Raw genomic sequence first — 25,141 nt, forward strand, 5'->3', positions numbered from 1 at the left:
AAAAATTAGTGCGCCTGTAGCCAATGTCCCAATGGTTAGGGTGATCATCTGGCATGTGGGAGACTCCGGTTCAAATCCCTACATTGCCTCATTTGTTTTGGTTTGAACACAATGGTAATTTTCAACAGAAAAAAAGTTTTGCCAAAAAATTTTGGACCAGCTCTAGTGCTGCTTGCCTTCAACTCCCATTGACTTCAAATGGAGTTAAGCCCACTCAGCACCTTAAAGGGTGATGCCCATTATTCCCCTCTCACACCTTTTGAGCAGTTGCGTGTATAGTGAATCTTGAGCTAGGGAAACACAGTACATTTATTGGAAGGCTGCCATAAATAGCTTCCCTCATGTTGGCATAATATAGCACACTATGCTTTCTGGTTCCAACCGGAAGACACAACCTCCATGTTAGGCTTCACCAGCAAGAAGAGCTGCCATACCACCGCATGGCCAGCTTCATTGTTTCCTATTTTTTAGTTTGATAGTAGATTTTGATTGTATCGGCTCTGGCTGGTGATTATGCTTTGCTTTGTTAAAATAAGTAGCTTAACTCTTGAATCTTAATCAAACCCTGTTTGTTGTTTTCTTGTTGTGATCCCTGTTGATTTTTTTCCTCCTCTGAAACCAGCAAAGAGATAGTGGTTTGTTTCAGTTTGTGAAACTCATAATTTTTTCCAGACTTTCCATTTCACGCTGTTTGAATTTTATTAAGATCTCTTTACACAGGAACTGAATGTCAGTTATATGATGCCCTAAGGGAACCAAAATGTTGCTTTAATGCCTCAAATCTCTTGAGACATTTCGTTTGTACCAGAAGCTTCTTGGAGACCTGTGGCTAAATACATAAAATATTTTCAATGTTTACAGAAAGACTTCTGTCTCAGGTGGAATTTAATACAAATATTTTTATTTTTACCTTCAAATTGAATTAATGCCAAGCTTGCTAATAACCCTCTACTGCTCCTTATTGAAACAGATTGAATCTCGTTTGGTTAGTTGGTTTTTGTTTTGGAAGTGTGGTGATACAGTATATTATAGTGAGATTGGATTTTCTAAAGAGTGTGACTCTTTATTTTCTTTTTTCTATTCAACTGCACATCTCTATTGACTGTTAGCAAATATTTGCACCAAAAATATTTTCTCCACACTTCTCCTCCCCTCTCCCCCCGCCCACCCCCAATCCCTTGAAACAATTTTTGGAGATTGATCTTGACTGTTCTTGTACACCTTCCAGGAAAAACTGCTGAACTATGCCTGATGCTCACCTGATGTTTATGTTAAGATCAGTCTTGATATCATCTGAACAGTTTAAGCCTCTTCATAAATATTGAATACAATAATCCAGTACAGGAATAAGATTAAGGACTGCAGGAAGTATTACTAATATTAAAGCTGGTCAAAATTTTTCAAAATTCAAAATTTCAATTTGTGTCAAAATTTTGACAAAAAAGGATAAAAATTATATGAAAGTTACATCAAAGTTAGTCATAAAAAACAGTGTAACTTTCATATAATTTGAATCCTTTTTCGTCAAATTTTGACACAAAATTCCTTGACCTTTTGAATTTTGAAAAATTTTGACCAGCTTTGATCTATATGCATAGTCTGGGAGGGGGATTTATTCACGGGAGTTTATTAAAGCAGGGTAAGTAAGCTCATTATGTAGAATTAGATTTTTTTTGTATTAATGTAAAAGCAACTTTTAAGATTTTTATAAGAAACATAAATAAATAAAACTGTAGGAACTTTTAAAAGGCCAAGATTTTAAAAAGTGACTAGTGATTTTTCATTGCTAGATGTGAAGCACTGGAAAAGGCAGCTGAGATTCAGAAGGTGGGTGAAAAATTAGGCCCCTTTATGAAAAATTAGGCCCCTTAAAGGTATCTCAAGTGGGTCATCAAAAAAACGGAGACACACCAAAATCACTAGTCACTTTTCAAAATCTTTGTCTTGTAAATTTAACAGAAATTATTGAGCAGTTGAAAAATTGTGTTTACTAATGGCCCAGGAAATCAAATATTTTCCTATGTCAAATGATACTAAAACTCTTGATTGTTAATACTGAACCAAATTAATAAACCGATTTCAACTCAGCCTCTAAAATTGCACACACAACTATTTGTGTGCTGATTTTTGCATGCCCAAACCACTTAGTAGGCTGACTATTCAAATTATCTGAGCAAATTCCATTTACATGCATAAATGTAGATTTTATGGGGCCACATGCAATATTGCAGGGTGTCGTTTTGGAAACTGGGGCCCTAAATGTCTCCTTCACATAGTTCTTCCTCTTGAACCAATATTCACTTTAACTGCCTGCCCTTGAAGGTTTATTCACATTTAAAAATCTTTCCCAGTTCAGTTATTCATCTTATCTACCTCTCTTCTTCCTCCATATATTGTCGTGGGAAAGTCCTGAGAGTAAGACAGCACAGCACTTACTTTTCACAAAGGAAGAAAAGATTATTTTTATTTATATTGTAATTTGCATTATTTTAATCTACTTGTATAATACAAATAAAGTTCGTAGTACGGAATGTATTCATACTGACTGGCTTCTGTAATCATCAGATGAGTTGTAGAAACTGCCTAATGCAAATGTACTCCAACAGTATGAATATTATCTCTTAATCCCTTTAATGCTCGCTCTCAATACAACCTCTTTCCAGTGATAGACCACAATGGCATTTTTGAAGTGCCAATGTTCTGTTAAAATATCAGCACAGTGAGGCACGATGTACCTTGTACATTTGGCAGTAATGAAGTGGTTAAGGGACTTAAATTTAATTACCTAGTCACCAGTACAGGCATCTGAAACAAAGCCATAAATAGTTGACTGCATTACTAAAGGTTTCTTATTTTATTATAAAGACTCCTCTCATTCGGTTCAGATTATTTTGGCTGGATGACTAAAATTGAATCGAAAGGCTACATTCACAAAGTTCTGCACACACATATCTCTCAGAATACATTTCTTTGCTAGTAGAAGTAACCATGCAGAGGTTCAAAATGCCACAAATTTACCTATGAAAATTGAGAAGTCATTTCCAACAGCAGGGTGAGCACATGAATTATAGAGGTCAGCGCATTAATTTTTAACTGTTATAAAACAAGTACTCACTTTTTTTTCATTCCTCCCACTCCCTAAATCTTATCCCAGGATGTGTGATACAGGAGAAGGACTGTTCACCTTTCAGACAAGGGAAGGAGAGATGATCTATCAGAAAGTCCATTCTGCAACACTGGCAATAGCTGAGCAACATGAAAGACTAATGATGGAGATGCAGCAAAAGGCACGGGTAAGATCTTACCTCCCGTATTTTAAAAACTTCCATTGGTGAAGTGAAGGGTTATGATGATTGCAGAGTACAGCTCCAGCTAGTTATGCCATAACTGTGTGATTTAAAAAAAAAACGGTCCCAACAACTTTGATTTTTTTTTAAAGATGATAATACACAAAATAAAGAAATAATCCATCAGGCTGGATGGAGCAAATTCAAAGAGTGCATGAAAAAAGAAACAGAAGGTAATTTTCAACTACATCCTGGAATTTTGGGATGATGGTTTGCATAGTCCTACCTCCTTCTTTGTATGTGTGACAAAGCATGCAGCAGCATACTACACATATTGGAATTTGGAGAGCAGAGATCCGGGGAAGCCAGAGAGAAGGGAATTGCAACACTTACAGTGAGAAATAATGGCTAAGGATTTATGGGCAGGAATCTAAATAAAAAATATTGTAGAACTGGAGACAGGAAGATTTACTGATATAGGAAAGGTGAGAAGAAGAGAGTTCAAAATCAAGGTTAAAATGAAGTTGGAGACAAGCAGAAGGTCCAAGCCAAAAACGGCAAAGAGCAAATGGAACTGTGTTTAGTGATGTTCCAGTTGCCCAAAACACTTACTACTCTACAGAATATCTTAGTTCTATTGGTTATAGCATTGCCACCTTTCTAACTGTGGTAATAAGACCCCTCAGGCCCTACCCTCTGCTCTGCCTCTTCCCAGCCCCCATTGCTTGCTGGATCATCTCCACCTCCCTCCCCCTACCCAGCTGGACTCCTTCTGCTCTGGAACTGGGACGGGAGCTGCTGCAGCCAGACAAGGAGCCTCCCTGCAGATAGGAGGTGGCCCCAGTTGGGCAGGGACTAATGTGGGTTAATGACCTGGCGCCTCCCTCCCACCCCGCTTTAACCAGGTTTTTGGTGTCCGGTCAGTACATCTGATCAGACACTGCCAGGTTCCCTTTTTAGATCGGACTTTCTGGATGAAAACCAGGCACCTGGCAACCCTAAATGCAACAGTTCCTAAACTTTTGAGGGCCACGCTGCCCCCTTATCCGTGTCCCTGCCACCTCCTGCTCCACCCCCAGAGCTGGGTACTGCTGGGCAGGAGCACACACACAGGGGTAAGAGGACAGAGTCTGTGGACCGATCCGCTGTCAGGGGCGGAGCCGCAACCAGGCCACAGTGTGGGTCGACATCCAGGCCCACAGCCTGGTGCGGCTCCACTCCCAGCCCCACCCTGCCCACAACCTCAGTCCTGGCCAGAGCAGAGCCACAGCCAGGCTGTGGTGGGGGTCGGCAGCCGGGCTCCCATCCAGGTGTGGAGCCACGCTGAGGCTGTGGATGAGGCCAGTTGCATGCTGGGAGCCGGCGCCATGGCTGGGGCAGGAGCAGAGCTGGGGCAAGGGGTGGCACTACCTCCCTGCCCCCCATGGGGGCTGGCCTGGACCCTCTGTGCCCCCCCAACAGTCCCACCATGCCCCCCTGCCCCACAATTTGGGGACCATTAGCTAAATGGCACCTGGACACAGAAGCCAAAAACCAGACTGTCCAGATAAAACCCAGGTGAGTGGTACCCCTAATTAGGTACATAATAAAGCAGCTTTTTTACAGAACTGATTGAATATTAGAGATGGTGTCATAGGACTCTGTGGTCACCACTGGATGGCAGCCTCTTTGGGCAATCCTGGAGATTAGCTCTGCCCAGTTCAGCACCCCCTTTCTTCTTTCTACAATCTGCAGCTCTCCTCCTGCTCACAGAGTCATGGCATGGCTGCATCATGACTCTGGCCTCTGACCAGATCACACTTTGATTCCCCTTTGGGGGTGGGGGAAGTGTCCTTCAAAGTCTTTCTGCTCAAACAGTGTCAGGTAGTCCTCACACCTGCCTCCGTGACCCTGGCAGTCTTCTAGTTCACTACCCCAAGCAGTACCACTCTGCAGTATTTGCTAGTGCAACCAAGGCTCACCCTCTACTCTGTGTTCCAGTTCAAGACCCTGTAGTAAGTGGTTATGGTCTGTGACTACACCAATGGCCCCCAGACTCCTCCGGGGGGCATGGAATCAAGGAGTCATAACTGGCTGCTTGATAGCCACCCCCCAAAGCAAAATGGAACTTTGATGCAGGAGGAATTGAACCCTGTATGTCTACTGTTTTGGGGGCATTTCAATGAGAATACAGAGAATGGCTACAGTTTGCTTTATTTACTTATTTATTCATGGGACTTATTTTTCAGGACTTCCCACCTGCTCTCCAGCAGCTTTACTGTTTACTGAAATTGTTTTGGCTCTGCCATTAGATGACTGTTTTAAAAACATCACTTATGGTGCTTCTGACCATATGGCGAATAACATTAAATTCTTAGAGCAGACTGAGAAATATCCACCCAATGTCCTTTATACTTGTGTCTCTGGGATGTAAACTTGATGGTGACCTCCAAAGGGGGCAAAATAGCCTTGTGAACTGTTTTACTGCTTTACGGTTTATAAAAAAGGCCTGAAAGTTTGTTGATGTATATTAATACCCAGTAAGTCCAGTGTTACCTGATTTTACTGGAGCATTTACTGGAGTTCTCATATATATGAGAAGCTCCATCAGACTGTAACTGAAGAGGCATGAAATCTTTAACAAAAATAGTTTTCCCTTTAGTTAGATTGCATTGCATCACATCTCCAATATTGTAATCCTACCATTGCTCCAGATGGCCCCTTTGTTCTTAGCAGACAAGTTGTGAATGTATAGTGCAAGAAAGCAAACAAAAATATGTTTTAAATCTAGGATTAAGAGGCCAAAAATGTATTTTAAATTCTGCCTTCAAGTTCCCACTTTGGTCTTGTGCCCATAGCCTTTACTAGTTAACTTTTCCTTTTTTTCTGATTCTTTTTATCTTGAACTGTGTGCAATTAATATTGTATTAGATAGGGATTTTGCATTTAATTTTTATGAAACTGAAAGTGAAGGAAACAAAACACAAAAACTGAAGTTTAATAATATGTACATTATTATATAAACCAGGAAATTAAAGATGTGAGGCTAATTCCATCCATACTCCTTCCTTCCAGTCTCAGTAATGAATGAATGAAAGAAGGGACTGTCTGTAATAGCTTTGATTTTTTTGTACACTACATCCTGAACATTGTAGCATTTTTAATACTTAATGCTCTAATGCTATGTTTAAATTCCTTCAGATTAAAATTGTTATAATCCAATACTGTAAAAGATTAATGGAGTTTATAAAGGAAATGATTGTGAAGCTTTAACCATAGCAACCCTGGTGAGGTATATAGATTATATACTCCATTATGAGAACTAAAAGCAAAGTGGGTTACTTTAACATTCATAGAATACCAAATTCTGTCAATAAAGAAAAGGCAAGATTAATTTTTTCCTGCAAGAGGTCTGTCAAATAAGGGTATTGCTAATAGCTAGTAGCAAAACTTACCCAACATTTGGGGAATTATGTAAACAAAAAGCCTTATTTTATCTCAGTATAATAAGCAATAAACTAATTTCTCTGCTAAGAAACCTACTGCTGAACAGTAACACTAACGGTGTTGTGTGCTGGAAAATTCTGTGGGTTGCAATGGATGGGAAAAAAAATGAATCCTTCCCAATACCCTCCAAAAGGCATGAAATGGCAGCAAAGCTTCTCCATAGCAGCCACTGCAGTATCAGGGATGCAATTGCTCTGGTGTCTCATATACCCTTCCATCACCACGATGGAAAAGAATGGCAAGTAGATACATGTAGTCACAGACACATACACTTGGTGCCTTGCCAAATTCCCCTCCACGCTGTGGCATTGGGAGACCTCCTGGAATAAGAGTTGAGGCACCCTGCTCAATTGACCACACTGCTTCTGCTGCAGTCAGAAACTTACCCAGCCATGGGAGGCATGGATCGTGTTTTCCCCAAAGTTAATGCCAAGAAAAAACAGACATGCCAAATTTTACACTGTCATGCACTTTCTGCAAAGTGACTATGAAATATTACCAGATCCCCGCAGCAGCATTTTACACTCCCTTTGAACAGGTCTAAATGACTCCACAGGGTACAGGGCACTGGACAATTGTGCTTGATGTTGGAAGTACCTTACTGACAGAACATAAAAGCTGTTTTCTAGTGTTGCAAAACTTTTCTTTTCTTTTCTTTTCTTTTCTTTTCTTTTCTTTTCTTTTCTTTTCTTTTCTTTTCTTTTCTTTTCTTTTTTGCTTTTTGACAAAAATAGAGTGACAGAATCACTGTATTTCTGAGTATTATGTTTTGCTGGTGTTTTATTTTCACAAAAACATTTAAAATAATGTGTTTATCATTTAATAACATTTAAAATTAAATAAAACAATGACTGGTTTCTATTAAAGGCTTTTTTGTGCCATTATGTTATCTATATTAGCTTATTTCTATCTTTGGTTTTATCATTAGTAAGTTGTACGTGTAACTATTTGTGCAAGATGAAAAGATGTTATTGGCTTCCAGGGTACTTTTTGTTTTAATATTTGTCTCTTACTATTTTTGGTACATCTGGTGCTTGTAAATGTTGAGAGAATGATTGAAATCCTCTGTGTATCAAAAGAAAAGCAACAGCACTAGTGCAAGTTTCACCATACTGCTACACAGGTAAAGCCTCCTAGTATAGACACAGTGTATACTGGCAAAGGAGTGCTTTGGGTGGTATAGCGTATACCGGTTCCCCAAACAAAATAAACTGCACTGACAAAGGCACTTTTTTGCTGGTATAACTGCATCTATCCTAAGGCTTTGGTCAGTATAAAAATATTGTAAAACGACAATCACACCTTAACCAACATTACTATATTGGCAAAAGTTTTAGCTGTAGACCTCGTCTCTAGGGATGAGAGAATATTTCACTCTCTATGCCCATTCAATCCTTTGCATCTCTCTTTTTACAATCAATAAGGATGACAACTATTGCCAGTTCTACTGGTAATTATAAAAGAAACTCAGAGATTATCAAAGCATGTGAATGCAGTTGTTCCTAATGATCCTTATGTGTCTAATCTCTATGCACCAGTAAAAATTTCGCACAAGTCCTTCAAGTGGGACTCTTAGGCTTAATTCTTCTCAAACCTACCCCCGCTTTACACTGGTATAACACCACTGACTTCATTGGAGTTACTCCTGATTTACACCAATGTAAAGGCACACACAACCAGTCTCGTGTTTGGATGTGTAGAATGGGGAATTATGGGTTGCAATGCACTTTGATCTTTTTGAATGCATAGGGTAAGTTTTATTGTTCTGTTTGTGAGTGAATGACTCTGTTATGATTGGCTGAGGACAGAGATGTGTAATTTAATAGCCCTAAAAATTGCTTTTTCAAGAGGTGGCAGTAAAACTTCATTTACGTCTTCTCAAAAGAACTGTAATTTAACATTTTTAATATAAGGTTTGAATAAGATGAAAACAGCTGATGTCAGTCGTACGTCAATAACACTAGAAACAAAGTATTTGGAAAACAGAGAATTTTATATATTTGCACAACAAGTACAATTTTAGTAAGTGTACAGGAATTATAGGAAGGCGATTCACTAGCACAGTGGATGAGAAAGTGATGAAATTTCAGAGGGTGACTCTTTCTTCTTCTGATATGAGACATTTTACAATTAACCTCTTACAACCTCTTACAACTTACGGTGTCTATACGGCTCTCTTTCACTCTTCTCCTATCTATGTTTCTGTAAGTTATACTCCAAGAATTATTTTGGGGAAGTTCTGTGGCTGTGTTATGCAGGAGGTCAAACTAGGTGATCACAATGGTCCCTTCTAGCCTTGGAATCTATGAATCTACTTCTATCTCAAAGTCATATAAATTTAAACTGTGTCATTTAGGCAAGGAGAACAGTAAACGTGTTGACGAAGGAAACCATGGTACTCTACTCAAATTTTGATACCCAAGGGGATATTGTTCTACCATTTTTCAGATATGATAAAGAACCAAGGTCCTAACACTTGTGGTCATTAATGGTCTTGTTTCACTTGTGTAAGAGCATAGGTATTGAATGTGATGTCCTGGACAACAGTCCAACTGCTTCCAAATTTTTCCCACAGTTCCAATTTGATACAATATTCTTCTTCATTTCCTGTCCTAAAAAATTATATATCGTTGCTGTGCACTTTTATAATCAGCTGGTGCATCTCACCTCATCATCATAATTAATGTTAGGGGGCTTATTCCTTCACCCACTTACTTCCCAGGTCCTTCTCGCATGAACAGAAAGCAACAATATCTGAAGTCCAAAGGTGCAAACAATTCAATGTTTATTGGGGTGAACTTCCAGCAAACATGATTCCAGTTTCCTTCCTTAGTGTCCCCCTTCCCAGCTCTGACACCACAGAGCCTTACTTGTGTCCCTGTTCCCATTCCTGCCCTTAGCTAAACATGATTCCAATTTCACCACCCCTGTTCCCATTTCCCCCACACATACACCCACCCACTTCCTGATTGACTGCAGACTATATAGGAAGACTTGAGTTCTGCTTAGCTATACCTTAACCAATCATTTTACTGAAATTTAACTAACCAATCCTAACATATTGTAACATGATTATTTAACCAACTATATCCCACCACCTTAATTAGTTTACACCCAGCAAAATTAATTATACAGCAGACAGAAACAATCACAGACCCAGACAGAGATTATACAGACAAACAATAGGGAAATGGGGACTACAGTGATAGAACAACAAAGAAATGAGGCCACTGTCAAGTGGCCATTCTTTGGCAAGGACGTGGGAGAGGAAGGAACAGATCAATTTATATTTTAGCAAACAACAGCATGTAATCTTTCATCACAAGGCTCTATGACTCCAACCTCACTGTGGGAATGAACTTTATCTAGGGGTAATCCTGAACAAAATGCATTTCAAAGGGTGACCAGACTATAAAGGTGAGGGGCAAAACCACCCCAGGTATTCTTTCTCTCCCTGTCCATATTTCTCTTTTTTTCACCAATGAAGACAAAAGTAACCAGAGCTTTGGACTTTTGGGAGGGGTTCTGACTGAGAATTTGGTCAGCCCTGTTGCTGGGAACATTTGGTAATAATTTTATCTTGAACCAAGTCTAGTTTAAGTTTTAGCATTTTATCTTTATTTCTCTTGTAACCATTTCTGACTTTAATGCCTTGTACTTGTAATCACTTAAAATCTCTCTCTTTGTAGTTAAATACTCTTGTTTCATTTTTAATCAAAACTAATCCAGTGTTGTCTTTAAACTGGACTGTTTGGGTAGCTCCCTTTAAAGTAGCAACTGTTGTACATTGACCCCTTACAGGGGCAATGGGCCTCCAATAACTGAAGTGTCCAGGAGAGGGCTGGACAGTGCAGAACTCAAATTGTTAGGGGAAAATCCAAGACGGGGAGTGTGTTGGGGTCACCCTGCAAGTGGTATCCAAGGCTGGTGGAAGCCAAAGTGTACTGGCACCTTGCAGCTATACACAGACACTAAGGATGTGAGCTGTATGCTGTCTGGCTGTTTGCCTGGCGCCCAGGTTGGGAGCAATAGCAGCAAAGCATTGTGAGGCATCCCAGGTTGCATGGTAGGTCTGGATTGCACTCTGGAATGTCATAAAGGGTGAATGAAGAAAGAAGGGTGATGGAGAGAGAGAGATGCCTCAAAGATTAGGGGTGGAAGAGAGATATGGTAATATGTAGGGGCTTCTGGAGAAGGGAAAGAGATGGGAAGAGTTGAGAAAAATAATACAAAGGAAGGAAAGGTATAATGGAGCAGAAAAGGGAAGTATATGAGGATGAAAATGAGAGGCTGGAGAGGAGAAGAAACCTTAAGGAATTGATGGACAACTCTAAGATTAGCCATTTTTGTTTGTTTTTATTAACCCCCAGTTCTCATTCTTCCTCCACACAAATTCCACATTGAGTCCCTTATTTTCCCTTCTCCCCCGCACTGCACTCTCTCTATTTAATTTGTCCACTAGGCCTTCATCTTTAAATTCATTCCCAGACAGTAGTCCCAAAACATGACGATTGTAAAAAGGGATGAGATTCTGCTAACATTTGTGTGCTAAAAAAGTATATTTAGATATTTCCTAAGAAGTGGAAAATCTGAAATTTTGAAAATCTCATGCACTACTGAGCTGTCGGTGGCAAAAGCTACAAAGGTTCTGAGAGATACAATATACCTTCTTTATCAGAATCCTCTTTAGAAGACAGGAAAATTCTGTGCCTGTTGAAGACTTTTCAAACCAACCAGTGTCCCTCAGTGAATGTGCAGCTCCTGTGACAATGGGAGGTGCACATGCGTATCAAAGGGAAGACAAACATTCTCCCAGTTCAGCTGGGAATCTCCACAGGGGAGCATCAGACCCTACTCATCTAGTAAACTTTCCCTCTGATTTGTTTTTTGGTCCTCTGAGATATCTTATATTTAGGGTTCTGAAAGTGCATTGCAAACAGGAATTGATTAAACTTTTTCCTCTTTTTCCTCTTTTCCACTTTTCATCTTCTTTCCCAGTCTCAGCTTTGAATTGTCCTTCATGATTGGAAGAATCCTCCTCATGTCTGCCAAAAAAACCTGCTTCCCCTTCTTCAAATACATCCTAAACCCCATCCATTAATCCTCCAAACATTGATCTCCACATCCTCTATGCCTCAGTTGTAGCCCTGTTACTTTAAAACAAGATTTTGTTTGTTGCATTGACAACATTTTGGGACAGATATCTAGGGTAAAATTTTCTAAAAGGCTTAGAGGTTTTTAGGTGCATAAAGAAGCTGACTGCACTTGGAGTTAGGTGCTTTTGATAATCTCACTTGGCACCTATCTGCATCTGTAAGCACCTAAATATGTACAAAAATCTGCCCCTACTTGATTTATGAGCCTAAGCCCCATTAATTGTCAATGAGACTTAGGGCCCTATATGTCTAATTCAATTTTGAAAATAGGGCTTAGACTCCTAAATTACATAAGGGCATTTGAAATGTTTATCTTAATCTTATTCTTTGTAAAACATTATGTACATTTACAGAGCTATGGAAGTATTTAAAGGGACTGTATCAGCTTAAAACCCTTGCTAGAAAATGAGACAAATAAGTGAAGAAGCATAGAATTTAGCATGAGCGAAAAATGTGGTGTGATTATCGGCTTGTTCTTGAAGAGTCACAGGTAATAGGAACGTTAAGTTAGGAATGTTTGCTGTAATTATTAGATGTCTGGGGCATGCCTGACTGAACCCTGTTTGGCTACTCCCAGCTCTCCCCCAGTCTAAACTTTGAACAGACATTTAATATATTTGGGAAAGGAAGTACTTCTTCACACAATGCACAGTGAACCTGTGGAACTTGTTGCATGGGGATGTTGTGAAGGCCAAAACTATAATGGGGTTCAAAAAGAATTATATAAGTTAATGGAGAATAAGGCCATCAAAGGCTATTAGCCAAAATGGTCAGGGATGCAACCCCATAGTCTGTGCATACCTAGCCTCTGACTGCCAGAAGCTGGGAGTGCATGATGGGATGGACCATTCGATAATGACCCTGTTCTGTTCATTCCCTCTAAAGAACCTGGCACCAGCCACTTTCATAAGACAGGATACTGGACTAGATGGACCATTGGTCTGACCCAGTATTCTTAGTTCACTTTATGCACACTTTAGACAATTTAAGACAATTTGTTCATTTGTTTTTGTTTTTTAATAGTTTCACTTTTGATTCTTAGGCACAAGCATAATGTCACAGTGTCTGGGTAGTACTCACTGCAACAGAATGTTAAAATCAACAAACAAAACTTTTTTCAGGTATTTTTTTTTCAATATCTTGAACACATCTCCCTAAGAGTTTTCTATAAAGCCCAGCACTGTAATAACCACGGGCTCTGTCGAGCCTAGTGCTGAGGACTCTGCAGCTGATCCAGCCATAAGTGCTTTACTTTAATATTAAACTATTAATATAGAGTTTTGAGAAACATTTCTCTTGTACAACGTTCTAAATTCCCCAACAGAGTAGCTGTTATTAGCAACAATACTAACAGATAAAACCACACAACGCTCTCATGTGATAGGTATTATTTTAATAATTATATTAATGAGTAAACTGATGCACAGAGAGATTAAGGCCACATTTGTCTGCATATAACTTGCACAAGGTCATAGAGCAAATCAATGGCACTGCTAGTAATAAACCACTGCCAAAATGGAGTCCTGAATCCCTATCAACATCTTATTCATAAAAGTATTAACATTTGGAAGAAATGTTGCAATTCTGGGGAAATTTGACTCATACCCATTTTCTCCCACAGTTTTGTGAATCCCTATGTATGTGTCTCCCTCCCTCTTTCTCTCAAAAACAAAAACAAAACAAACAAACAAACAAACAAAAACCCACACCACTGAAAAGCCCTCCTCTATTCATGCACTAAGCAGCTCTTTCGAGCAAATTGAGGGGAATTGAGGATGTGTAGCTCTGATGCATAGAATCATAGGACTGAAAGGGAGGTCATCTAGTCCAATCCCCTGCAGTCATGGCAGGACTAAGTATTATCTAGACCCTCCCTGACAGGTGTTTGTCTAACCTGATCTTAAAAATCTCCAATGATGGAGATTCCACAACCTCCCTAGGCAATTTATGCCAGTGTTTAGCAACCCTGACAGTTAGAAAGTTTTTCCTAATGTCCAACCTAAACCGCCTTTGCTGCAATTTAAGCCCATTGCTTCTTGTCCTATCCTCAGCGGTTAAGAAGAACAATTTTTCTCCCTCCTCCTTGTAACAACCTTTTATGCACTTGAAAACTGTTATCATGGCCCCTCTGTCTTCTCTTTTTCAGACTAACAAACCCAATTTTTTCAATCTTCCACCCATGCCATATGCATCATCCAGTTGGTCATACTGGGACCCATATGGGTGGAGGTAAAAAACATGCTAGAAGTGCAGATTGCCATGGTAACAGATGCAATTAATTTCTTTTCTTTTTTGAGGCTGGAACTGAGCTGTGTTGGGGTGGCTCTGCAAGAATTTTTTTTATTAAATGGTAACTGTGGATTTCAAAAAGGTATTCAAAGTTTCAGGGCATGTGGTCATACAAATACAACCTAAAATATACCAAACAAGTCTGGACAGGAAGGAGCGTTGGGAAAAGAATTGCTTTATTAATAAAAAGTAAATGAACTAGAAAGAGCAATGTAGGTCAACTTATACCCATTCTGATTACAGTAAATATAAGAACATTTACAGGAAGGAAAGTCATGCTTCATCCAATATGTAATTGTTGCCAGTTGGTGGGATTCATTGGGCTGAGGCATATGTTCAAACCATTATATGAATTAAAACAATTTACAAAAATATGTGTCTGTCTATCCATTTACTTACATATTTTATAAATTGCAGTTATGTACATCAGGCTAACAAAGCATAAGGTTACATTGGTTTCCACTAGCTTCCATTGTCCACAGACAGTTGGACAGTGATCTCAATTTTGAGCCGTCCACACATAAAAGGTGTATTTGATTTTTTTCTGTTTCATGTGTACTTTATGCATATTTAACTAGGGTGTGTGTGATTGAGAGGTTTTTACTAAATCTTAGCATTGCAGTAATGATAGGATTTTGCATAGAATAGATGTATAGGCCAGGTCCTCAACTAATGTAAATTGGAATAGTTCTAGTGACATCAGTAGATCTATGCAGATTTAAACCATCTGAGGATCTGGCTTATATAAACATATTCCATGAAAACTCCTATCATTACTACAATGTTAAAACTTAGTAAACAACCACTCAAAAGTCACAAACACCCCTAATTAAATACGCATAAAGTACATATAAAAACTGAAATGCTTTCTCTCTCTGTGTGTGTATATATATTTCAAGAGATAATGTTTAAGAAATAATTAGTTAAAAGTAAACAAACTTCTGTGTGTGTATAATTTCTTAAACATTCTCTTGAAATATATTTATGGATTATGTGTGTGTGCGTGTGCACACACACATGTATGTATTCCTAACTATATACACAATATGTGTGTGTGTGTGTAATTAATACCATCGGTATAGTTCAAAAGATTTATAATATTTGAGAAATAACTAGTAAAAGTAAGCAAATACTTTATAAAAAGGCACTAATGAAATATCTAGGAAGCTTTGTGCTTCATGATTACAATGTATGAGTATTTTACGTTTTTATTATTCAAATATCTTTGTATGATATAGATATAAATCTGGGCTTCTAAAAACATCAGAAACACTGAGGTCAGCAGGACTATGTGTGTAACTGAATACGGGGATCGGATACTGACAACCTTATTGTGAACTATTTGTGAAATTGTATTTTATTAAAAGTTTAGGTAGATGCATTCTTGACCTTTCGTTAAAATTCATGAGTAGCCAGGAGTTTCTGTGCATATAAAATGAAGGTCCATTTTTGGAAATTAAATGTCCATAAATTTGTACAATAGAGCCAGGAACTCCTTGTCATGGTTATGGGACTGTTTGTACCATGAGCTCCTTTTTGGTCTGACTGAGTGCACGTGCTCAGGTATTAGGCCTTGAAACCTTGCCTGTCTCAAGGTGGAATTTTGCAATTCTCCCACTCTTATCAAAACATAGTACAACACTCCCATCTTGGCCAACTGTTTCGTAACACGCAGGTCAGACTGGATGCCTGTGTTTCTTCTCTCCAGGAGCTTGTGACCGGCACTATACAGTGATGAATGGCCTTCATAAAACAAATAGGTTTATCTAGCACATGGACCAAAACTTTAGAGAGCCAACACCCTACATCAGGGGTGGGCAAACTTTTGGCCCGAGGACCACATTGAGGTTACGAAATGGTATGGAGGGCCAGGTAGGGAAGGTTGTGCCTCCGCAAACAGCCTGGCCCCTGCCCCTATCCACCCCCTCCCACTTCCTGCCCCCGACTGCCCCCCTCAGAACCTCCCCCCTATCCAAGACCCCCCTGCTCCCTGTCCCCTGATTGCCCCCACCCCATCCACACCCCCGCCCCCTGACAGGCCCCCCAGACCCCTGACCCATCCAACCCCCACCCCCATCACACACACACTCCTTGTCCCCTGGCTGCCCCCTCCTGGGACCCCCATCCCTAACTGCCTCCCCAGGACACCACCCCCTAGCCAACCCGCCCTGCTTCCTGTCGCCCCCCAGGACCCACCCTCTATCCAACCCCCCCCCCGCTCCCTGTCTCCTGACTGCCCCCCCAAACCTCCAGCCCATCCAACCCCGCCCCCGTCCCCTGATTGCCCCCTGGGACCTCGTGCCCTTATCCCACCCCCCTCCCCCTTACCTTGCCGCTCTGAGGGGCAAGACAGGCTTATTTGAAAGCCTGGGAGATGGGTGGGCGCAAGCTGCACTGCCCATGTGGCGTCGTGGCTGTGGGGGAGGGGGAAAAGTAGGGGAGGGGCCGGGGGCTAGCCGCCCCAGCTGGGAGCTCAGGGGACAGGCAGGGCGGTCCCACGGGCCATAGTTTGCCCACCTCTGCCCTACATGAATATTTACTCTCATCTAATCTTATGTTTCAGAGTAGCAGCCATGTTAGTCTGTATTCGCAAAAAGAAAAAGAGTACTAGTGGCACCTTAGAGACTAACAAATTTATTTGAGCATAAGCTTTCGTGAGCTACAGCTCACTTCATCAGATGCATTCAATGGAAAATGCATCCGATGAAGTGAGCTGTAGCTCACGAAAGCTTATGTTCAAATAAATTTGTTAATCTAATCTTATGCTTCCCTACAAGCTAAGTTAGATGGGCTTCCCTCTTGAGTTACAGAAAGGGACAACAGGCCCTACTTATATTCTTTTAGGAAGCCCCAAACCTCTTGGGGCCCAGTCTGGTCTCCATTTCCCTTTCAGAGTGTGTCCCCCAGTCTGTTCTCCCTCTCAGAGAAAACTCCCCTTTCTCAAAGCTCAACCCTGTCTGTGTGTGCCTGAGTCTAATTACAATATTGCTTAATGGCTTTTGTTACAGGGCCTATGTGTGAAGTCTTCCTTTTGCCTCTTGCTGGGTTTTTTTCCCCCAGTCAGCCAGTCCCACCCCTGTGATGGTTGCTCCATTGTTTGGCAGTTAGATTTAAGGGCTTGCAGTCACAGGCTTTGAGACTATGAGGGGTCTGTATAGGACCTATCTGAAATGGTCTGTTTATCTATAGGACTTCTGAAATGGTCTGTTCCCCCCTTAGATTCCTTCAGAAGTCCTATAGATAAATCACATTTTGGGTCCAGATCAATATTCATTACCAAGCACCCTGGCATCCATTCAGCACAACAATGTGGGAATAGTTACCTGGGTGAAGTTACTATGAGGTGGTAAGTGTCTGCATTCAGACTCCCAAGATGGCCCATCTGTTTAACACTAGACTGAAACACCTAGTGACTTACTTTGTATGGAGAGTACTACAGCAGTACTACAGTGTACTAGAGACCCTCACTTGCTTCCTTTAAATAAACAAGCACAGCTGCCAATTACTAACTTAATTTATGGAGGAAGAAGTCAGTACTAATCAGATTTTGGATTCCTGCTGTCTAAAGATAAAATCTCCCAGAGCTGCTTTTGAAGCTGTTAAGAGATGTTTTCCCCCCTTTCCCTTAGCAAAAGTCTATTTGATCTCAAATACCATTTAGATAATGTTAGAGATCAAATATACATTTTCTCAGGGAAAATGAAGCTGTAAGAGCTTCAAAAGCAGCTCTGGAGGCTGGAGTACTTGTGCTTCACTGACATCCCAAATGGTATCCATGAGCCGTATGTACGGTACTTCACAGATCCAAATATATGAGGTCTTATGGGGCTCACACATCTATCAAGACATAACATAGTACTGCATATCCCATCGAAATCTGTGAATTGGAATGGAATACAAGTGCACATCTATAAAATTGCATCATTAGGCTCCAGGAAAGCAAAAGGATTTGTATAGAGAACTCTGAAGGATGCAGAGATGGTATCACACAAAACTGAATGTCTGGCACAAGCAGAAAACAAACTGAGGCTAACAAAATGCCAATTTATCTTCATTAGCTGTATAATCTGAAGGTAATCACTGATTATCAGAAACAGCACTGGAAGTTGAAAATGAATATATTTTAAAAACAAAGAGTTAAAGGATAAGAAAATATTGCAGGACATTAGTGGTAGGACAGGAGAATGAGCAAGAGGTGTATGTATGTCCTCCTTATTCTCAAGTATGTGACCTGAAACAAAATATTTAGTTTTGATTTTCCTGATGGAAAACTGAAAAAAGTTGGCAAAATAAAATTAATTTTGTGGAAACTGCATTTTCCTTCAAAAAACATTTTGACAGAAAATTCCTGACCAACTCTACTATCCTCGTTCTTGTATGGCTTCCATCACTGGTATATATGAGTGCCTACAAGGCAGGGAGGAAACATTTAATTCCATATTTCCTGTTTGTTTTCCAAGGTACTCCAACATTGCAAATCTATTTACCTGGAACCTAGCGCCAATTTCAAAGCTGCTGACAGTACGATTCTGACTGCATATACCAGCTATTAACTTACACTCTAGACTTTAGTATTATGATGTAAACAAAAATATTCCTTAGAGTCCCAAAACAAATTTTCTTTAGTCTCATAAATGAATCTCAGCTACAGGCCCAACATTCCCTTTTTCAATTTTCATACAAACTTTGCTCACACAGAAGTTAGTAAAAACTGAGGCATGAACAAGGGTGAAGCTAAATTTTATTTAGAAGATGGTGAAATGTTTATTAATAACTTTTTGCACGGTTTGCCCAGCTCTACATAAATGCTAAGTATAATTAGGTACTATTAATATGTAGGTTTGATTCGACCCTTGCCCACAGTGTGATTTTTTAAATTTACTGTAATAGCCTTATGCCTGTTTATTCTGCTCTTCAGCTTAACTGAATTTAAGCAGTTCCCTTCACTTTCCTCTTCTCAGAGTGAACACTGTGCGTAAGGGCAGTCTGACAGATTTCTCCAGTGTACATAAAAAAAAAAAACTAATAAGATAAAAATCTACCACTTAAATGCTAAGTCTTAAAATAAAAATTGTTCCTTCATCAGGAAAATTCTGGGTCACAAATGGCTGAAAGGACTCATGTGATGAGTCAGCTAATTTATAGTCTTCTTCAAGTAGTATCCCTATGGGTGCTCCACTGTAGGTGCACCCCTGTGCCTTTAGAGGAGATCTCTCATAGCTGTGTTCGTTTGGCTCGTATATGGGTGTTACTCAGTGTTATATAGCACTGCATAGATGAGCTGCCTTCAGTTCCTTCTTAGTGGCCTCAGCCAGAGATTAAGCCTTAACAGTCGTCTGCATTGAGTTTACCTCAACTGTGTCCCCTTAGCTCTTTTAGTAGTTAGTTTATTACAGTTGTTCTTAGTAGTAGTTAGTAGTTTTAGTTGTAGTAGTTTAAAAAAATCCTTCTTATACATAGCTTTTACATAGTTTCTCCCCTCCTGGGAGATTTTGCTTTACTGGAAAGGCATGCTGAGTTCTCCTTATTTCAAATGTTGCCTATTGTGCCTTGAGGCAATCCCGGTGAGTGATGGCACTCCCACTGCATCCACTGCCTTAGGGAATCTCATATTTTCCAAAAGTGCAACTTCTGTCTAACCGTACAATCTAGAGCCAGAAAAAACAGGGAGATCAAACTTTGGCTCCTCATGATGGAGAGCTCACTGTGCCCAGCCTCTAACCCAGACCAGGGGACCCCCTGTATGCCTGTCTCCAAGTAAGTCAGCTACCTGTGCCATTTCCAAGCTGCACTCCTCGAGGGAATCCAAGAGGAAGACACAAGATTCCTCTCATAAGACTTCCAAAGTTCATGCCCCGAGTTCTCTAGGGAACCTACATCCAAGAAGTTGAGGTTGCGAATGACTCTAGCCACTTTGGCTTCCATCAGTCTCTACCCAACGAGGGTGCTGGTTCCTCAGGTATTGAGGACTCAGTTAAGCCTAGAGACTCCAAAAAGTCGGGCTTCCATAGACCATTGGTATCAACGGGCAGGAAGAAGAGCTCTACCTCTCCATAATCGGTACCAAAAAAGGACCATTGGGACTCCATATGGACTCCCCTTCGAGCACTCAAGACTCTCAGTACTATCAACTCCCTCAGCTACCATTACTTCAGCTCAAGCCATGGACATGGTACCGACAACATTCTTGGTACCACAGGAGTTCAGTTTTCCCTGAGAGCTGGCTGTGTCTGAGACTCCTGACTCCCCATTGCTCATCTCCGATCTGTTCTCAGTACTGAGGACCTCCAGATCCACAGACACACATCCAGTACCAACGGTTGTATATCAAATGTCTTCTGCTACTCCAGCACTTCAAAGTGACTTGGAGGAGGAGGACTCTGAAACAGATCTTGCCTTGGTGTCTCAAATATCTGTCCATGGCTCTCCACTCTATCCCTATAGAGGCTCTTTTCCAGAGATCTCTAAGGCAGTTGATCTCATGAGACACATCCATAACCACCATCTTGCTGGTATGAGCACTCATGGATGCCTCCACCCATGCCATATGCATCATCCAGTTGGTCATACTGGGACCCTGGGTGGCTTATCATCAGCAATTCTCTAGGTCCTCAAGCAACATCTGTCACCGAGATAGACAACTTTCCTCACCATCCCTCTCCAGGAGACCAGAACCTTAGGAAGAAACCTTTGAGAAACAGGAAGCTAGGGCTGACAAAGAGCTCTCTCCACCAGCTGATATTTCTTCTTCATCCCCGGATGAAGAGATCATGCCACCTCAACCATCCCTGTCTGACAATTTAAATATTTCCAGGACCTTATCAAGAAGGTTGTGGATTCTTAGCTTGAGGAGGTTAAAGAACCTCATCATAAGCTGCTTGACATCCTCCACACAGCTTCATCTGCCTGCATTGCCTTGCCTGTTAATGAGGCACTCCTGGATCCTGCAAAAATTATCTGGTACACCCTGGCCTCAATTCCACACACATTCAAGAGCATGGACAAAAAATATGTCCCCTCAAAGGACTCAGAAATCTTATTTTCTCATCTCTCTCCTAACTCCTTGATGGTCAAGGCAGTTATTGAATATGGAAGGCAGTATCACACAAAATCTATGCCCTCTGATAGAAATCACAAGCCCCTCGACCTGTGTTGTAGAAAATCATATTCCACAGCTACTTTACAATTTGGAATTGCTATCTACCAGGCATTAATGGAGAAGTACAACCAAACAAATTGTACCAACTGAACTCCTTTATTGTACATTTACCAACAGAACACAGAGTAATTTCAGGCAAATATTGCAGAAAGCCAACTGCTTACCAGAATTTCTCTGCAGGCTTCTCTCAGTGCCGCTGATACTCCTGTTGATTTCAATTTCTATGGCATTAGTTATGAGGAGGGCCTCCTGGCTTCAGCTCTCAGGATTTCTAAAGGAGGACCAGAATACGACCTTTTTAGAAGCCAATCGTCTAGGTAAGGGAACACCAGAATTCCTTTTCTGCGGAGGTGTGTCACTACTACTGACATGACCTTTGAAAAGACATTTGGGAGAGATGATTGGCCAAAAGGGAGAACCCTTTACTGAAAATGGTTCTGACAGACAGTAAAACATAGGTATCTTTTATGGGATAGGTGGATTGTTATATGGAAATATGCATCCTGAAGGCTGAGGGCTGAGAACAATTCCTTTGGTTCAGTGATGGAATTATTGCTACAAGTGTCACCATTTTGAATTTTTGTGTCTTCACTAAGCTGTTGAGTAGCCTTAAATCTAAGACGGGTCTCTCAACCACTGCTCTTTTTTGGAGCCAGCTGACACTTCCCCCTCCCATCCAACAGCTGTATCCATTAGATTGGGATTCCCCTCTGCTCATGGAGGCAGAGAGAACAGTCTCACTCTCAATATATATCTCTTAGGTCAATAATTTTTAATCTCCACCTTAACAGAAGCCAATATCTATTAATACTGTCTGTGCACTGATTAGTGCTCTCCAGCTAGTAAATTCTGTGTCATAGAAATGTGTTTACTGTATCAGTTACTTCCACATATCAGTGATTTTTATATTGTTTCACAGCAGGGTACATTTTGCAGTTGTTTATTCTGCTAGTAGCTATGGGAGCTGACTTTCTAGCAGGCTGACTTCATTCCTTGGAAAGGTTCCTTACTATCAAGAGCTTTAATACCCTGGGCCCTGCCCACACTGGAGCCAAGTATTCAGTATTTGTGTTTTTAGTAAGTGTGTTGTGACTATTGCAAAGTGTTCAAAGCATATTTTACAGTGGTTCAAGTCTCGGTAAAACGTAAAGGTACAAGCTTCAGTCATTGCAATGATTAGCGTAATTCCCATTTATTTCAATTGGAGCAAAGAAAGAAAAGCTGAGTGTGAGAAGAGATGTTGAAATATGAGTGAATATATATACTTTATTAACAGAATAGTCCTCATATTCTGTACAAACTATTACATTAGTCCTTCATGTTTCAGATTATGATGTGATCTATTCTGGGCATCTCTCACTGGAAATACTGCTAGTTAAATATCCTGCCAGAGAGGGAGTGAGATGCCATAATCCTTTCTTTATAGTATAGCCAAGGAGATAAAAATTAATAGTCAATCCCCAGTCATTGATTCACTTTCCAGCTGATTATTCATTAGTGCTTCTTTATTTATATACAATATTGTCCACAGCCAGAGAAGATTACTACATATGTATGTAGTATCTTACTACATAAGATTAGGCCTAATTTTATTTTGCTCATTTTTATTTCTCCTTTATGTAGTATTAAGTAATAAGTAGTACCTGTTTGGTTGGTGTCATCATACACCTGTTCTATTCTGTTAATCTCATCTCACTGCTAGCATGAACTGTAGAAGCAGAGTTTGGGCCTATGAGCCTGAGCCTGTAGTCTAGGATTGCCGACTTTCTAATAGCAGAAAACCGAACACTTCTTCTCTTAGGCCCTGGCCTCTGCCCCACCCCTTCTCTGAGGCTCACCTTCTCCCTCTCCCCCACCCTCACTCAGTTGCTCATTTTCAACAGGCTGGGGCAGAGGGTTGGGGTGCAGGAAGGGGTGAGGGCTCTGGGATGGGTCTGGGGATGAGGAGTTTGGGGTGCAGGTAGGGTTGCCAATTTTGGTTGGCTGTATTCCTGGAGGTTTCATCACATTACATAATCTTTAATTAAAGATTAATCTTTAATTCCTGGAGACTCCAGGGCAATCCTGGAGGGTTGGCAACCATAATGTAGCCCCATCCTGTATATGTGAGCTACTCCTTAGTTGATTGTAATAGAGGCCACGGCAGGAGAAGGGATGGTGGAAGCCTGGCAATTTTCAAAGAGCTATCTGCTGTTTTGCCCCTAGTTGCAAGAGCATATTTGCAGTGCAGCGAGGAGCAGATACAGAGCCATGCAACCTTTTCCACTTCCACTGCTTTTTCCCTTTGGCCTGAGGACTGTGCCCTGTGCTAGACTAGTCTCAGGTCAGTGTGCTTGCCTCACTGGTTGGGAAGACTGAAATAGCAGGCATAAAACAGTGATAATTCAGCCAAGCAACTATGTAAATATCTTCATACTCAGTAAACCTTGATTGATGCTGATCACTGCAGATCACTCATGCATACCTCTGCCTAATGACCATGGGAGCTGCTCAGCACTTCTTCAGATTTTCTCTTTAATAAAATTTTTTTTTACAAATTGATAAACCAAAATCTGTGTTTTTCCTTATCAGGAGAGAATATAATCTATACACTGGGAAGCAACTATATTTGGGTTTCTTCTTCACAAAATTATAACATTTTTAAAAAATGAAATGCTCATTATCTGAATGTAATCTTGCCTATTGCTTACATTCATGTTGATAAGTGTTATGGTCTAGTTTATTACTCATCTCCTGCTTCCTCAAAGATATTGTGTGACCCATAAATCCTGGTTTAGAATGAATTGTTCTGGTTTCAGGGCAGTCCAGTTTTATAGTCTTTTGGACCCCCATAGTAGCACTACACTAGTTTTATGTGTCATCTTAAAATTCCTTTGGTATGTGAATTTGTAGAGTGATTTATAGCATGCTATAATGGGATTATGCTAGAAGTGATCTCTCATTTATCTGGGAGTACCTTATTGTTGTTGTTATCATATATTGTGCATGCCAGTGAAGTTAATCTGGGCTTTGCTGCCACCACCAGGTTACAGACATTGTACAAATAAAAAATTCTACCCCCTCTTTCTTCCTCTCCAAGTTCTTCACAGAACAGAAGCACCCTTAGGGCTAGAAAGAGGGAACTCTATATAGGCTTTAACAAGGTGTGGGGGGAGGGAGGAATATACTATGTTTCTGCTGCTGGGCCTGTTGAAAACCTCCTCTGTCTGTCTGAATTAAAATAGCTATTTGGCCTCACACATCTCCATTGGTAACATTAATTTGACAAATGCTGTTATGCTTTGGTGTCCTGTTCACACAGTATTAATCCATTTTGGAATCACTCTTTTCTTCTTGCTAGAGTCAAAAGATGATGTTCTGTCTAAACTTCTTGTTCCAGTTAAAAAAAAATAGAGCGGAAATATGAACTAAGACTATCACTAGCTATTTTTAATATATATTTACAATTAGATTATTCAGTTCAGTGAAAGGTTGTTTTTTTTTGTATTGGTGGGGGGGCTTGAATCCAGTATGAAATTGTCTCTGGTGACACTTGATTAACCAGAGCAGGTCTGGTGAGAATGTGAGATCAGTCAGTGGCCTCAGTCCAACTCCTTGTGGACCAATGTCCAAAACACACAAAAAACTGTTTTTATTGGCCAACTTTGGAGCAACCCCAAAAACTGAAAGGATGGGACACTCTTTAATGCTGCTGCTCATGTTTACATGCTCTTGAATAAAGAAAAGACTTTGTTCTTTAGTGCCTTCAAAGCTTTAACTTTTCT

At 40.4% G+C, this 25,141-nt stretch overlaps 1 protein-coding gene across 5 annotated transcripts in view; it reads left to right on the forward strand.

The window, feature by feature from the left end:
• Positions 1 to 25,141, forward strand: part of DOK6 (docking protein 6) — a 431,293-nt gene that overhangs the window by 319,696 nt on the left and 86,456 nt on the right. For all 5 annotated transcript variants that reach the window (XM_073331713.1, XM_073331715.1, XM_073331716.1 and 2 more), the window contains one exon: positions 3,155 to 3,293. In XM_073331713.1, coding sequence (XP_073187814.1) covers positions 3,155 to 3,293 — 139 coding nt within the window. The remainder of the gene's footprint in view (positions 1 to 3,154; positions 3,294 to 25,141) is intronic.

This window comes from Lepidochelys kempii, chromosome 2, assembly GCF_965140265.1.
Source record: "Lepidochelys kempii isolate rLepKem1 chromosome 2, rLepKem1.hap2, whole genome shotgun sequence".
Taxonomy (NCBI): domain Eukaryota; kingdom Metazoa; phylum Chordata; order Testudines; family Cheloniidae; genus Lepidochelys; species Lepidochelys kempii.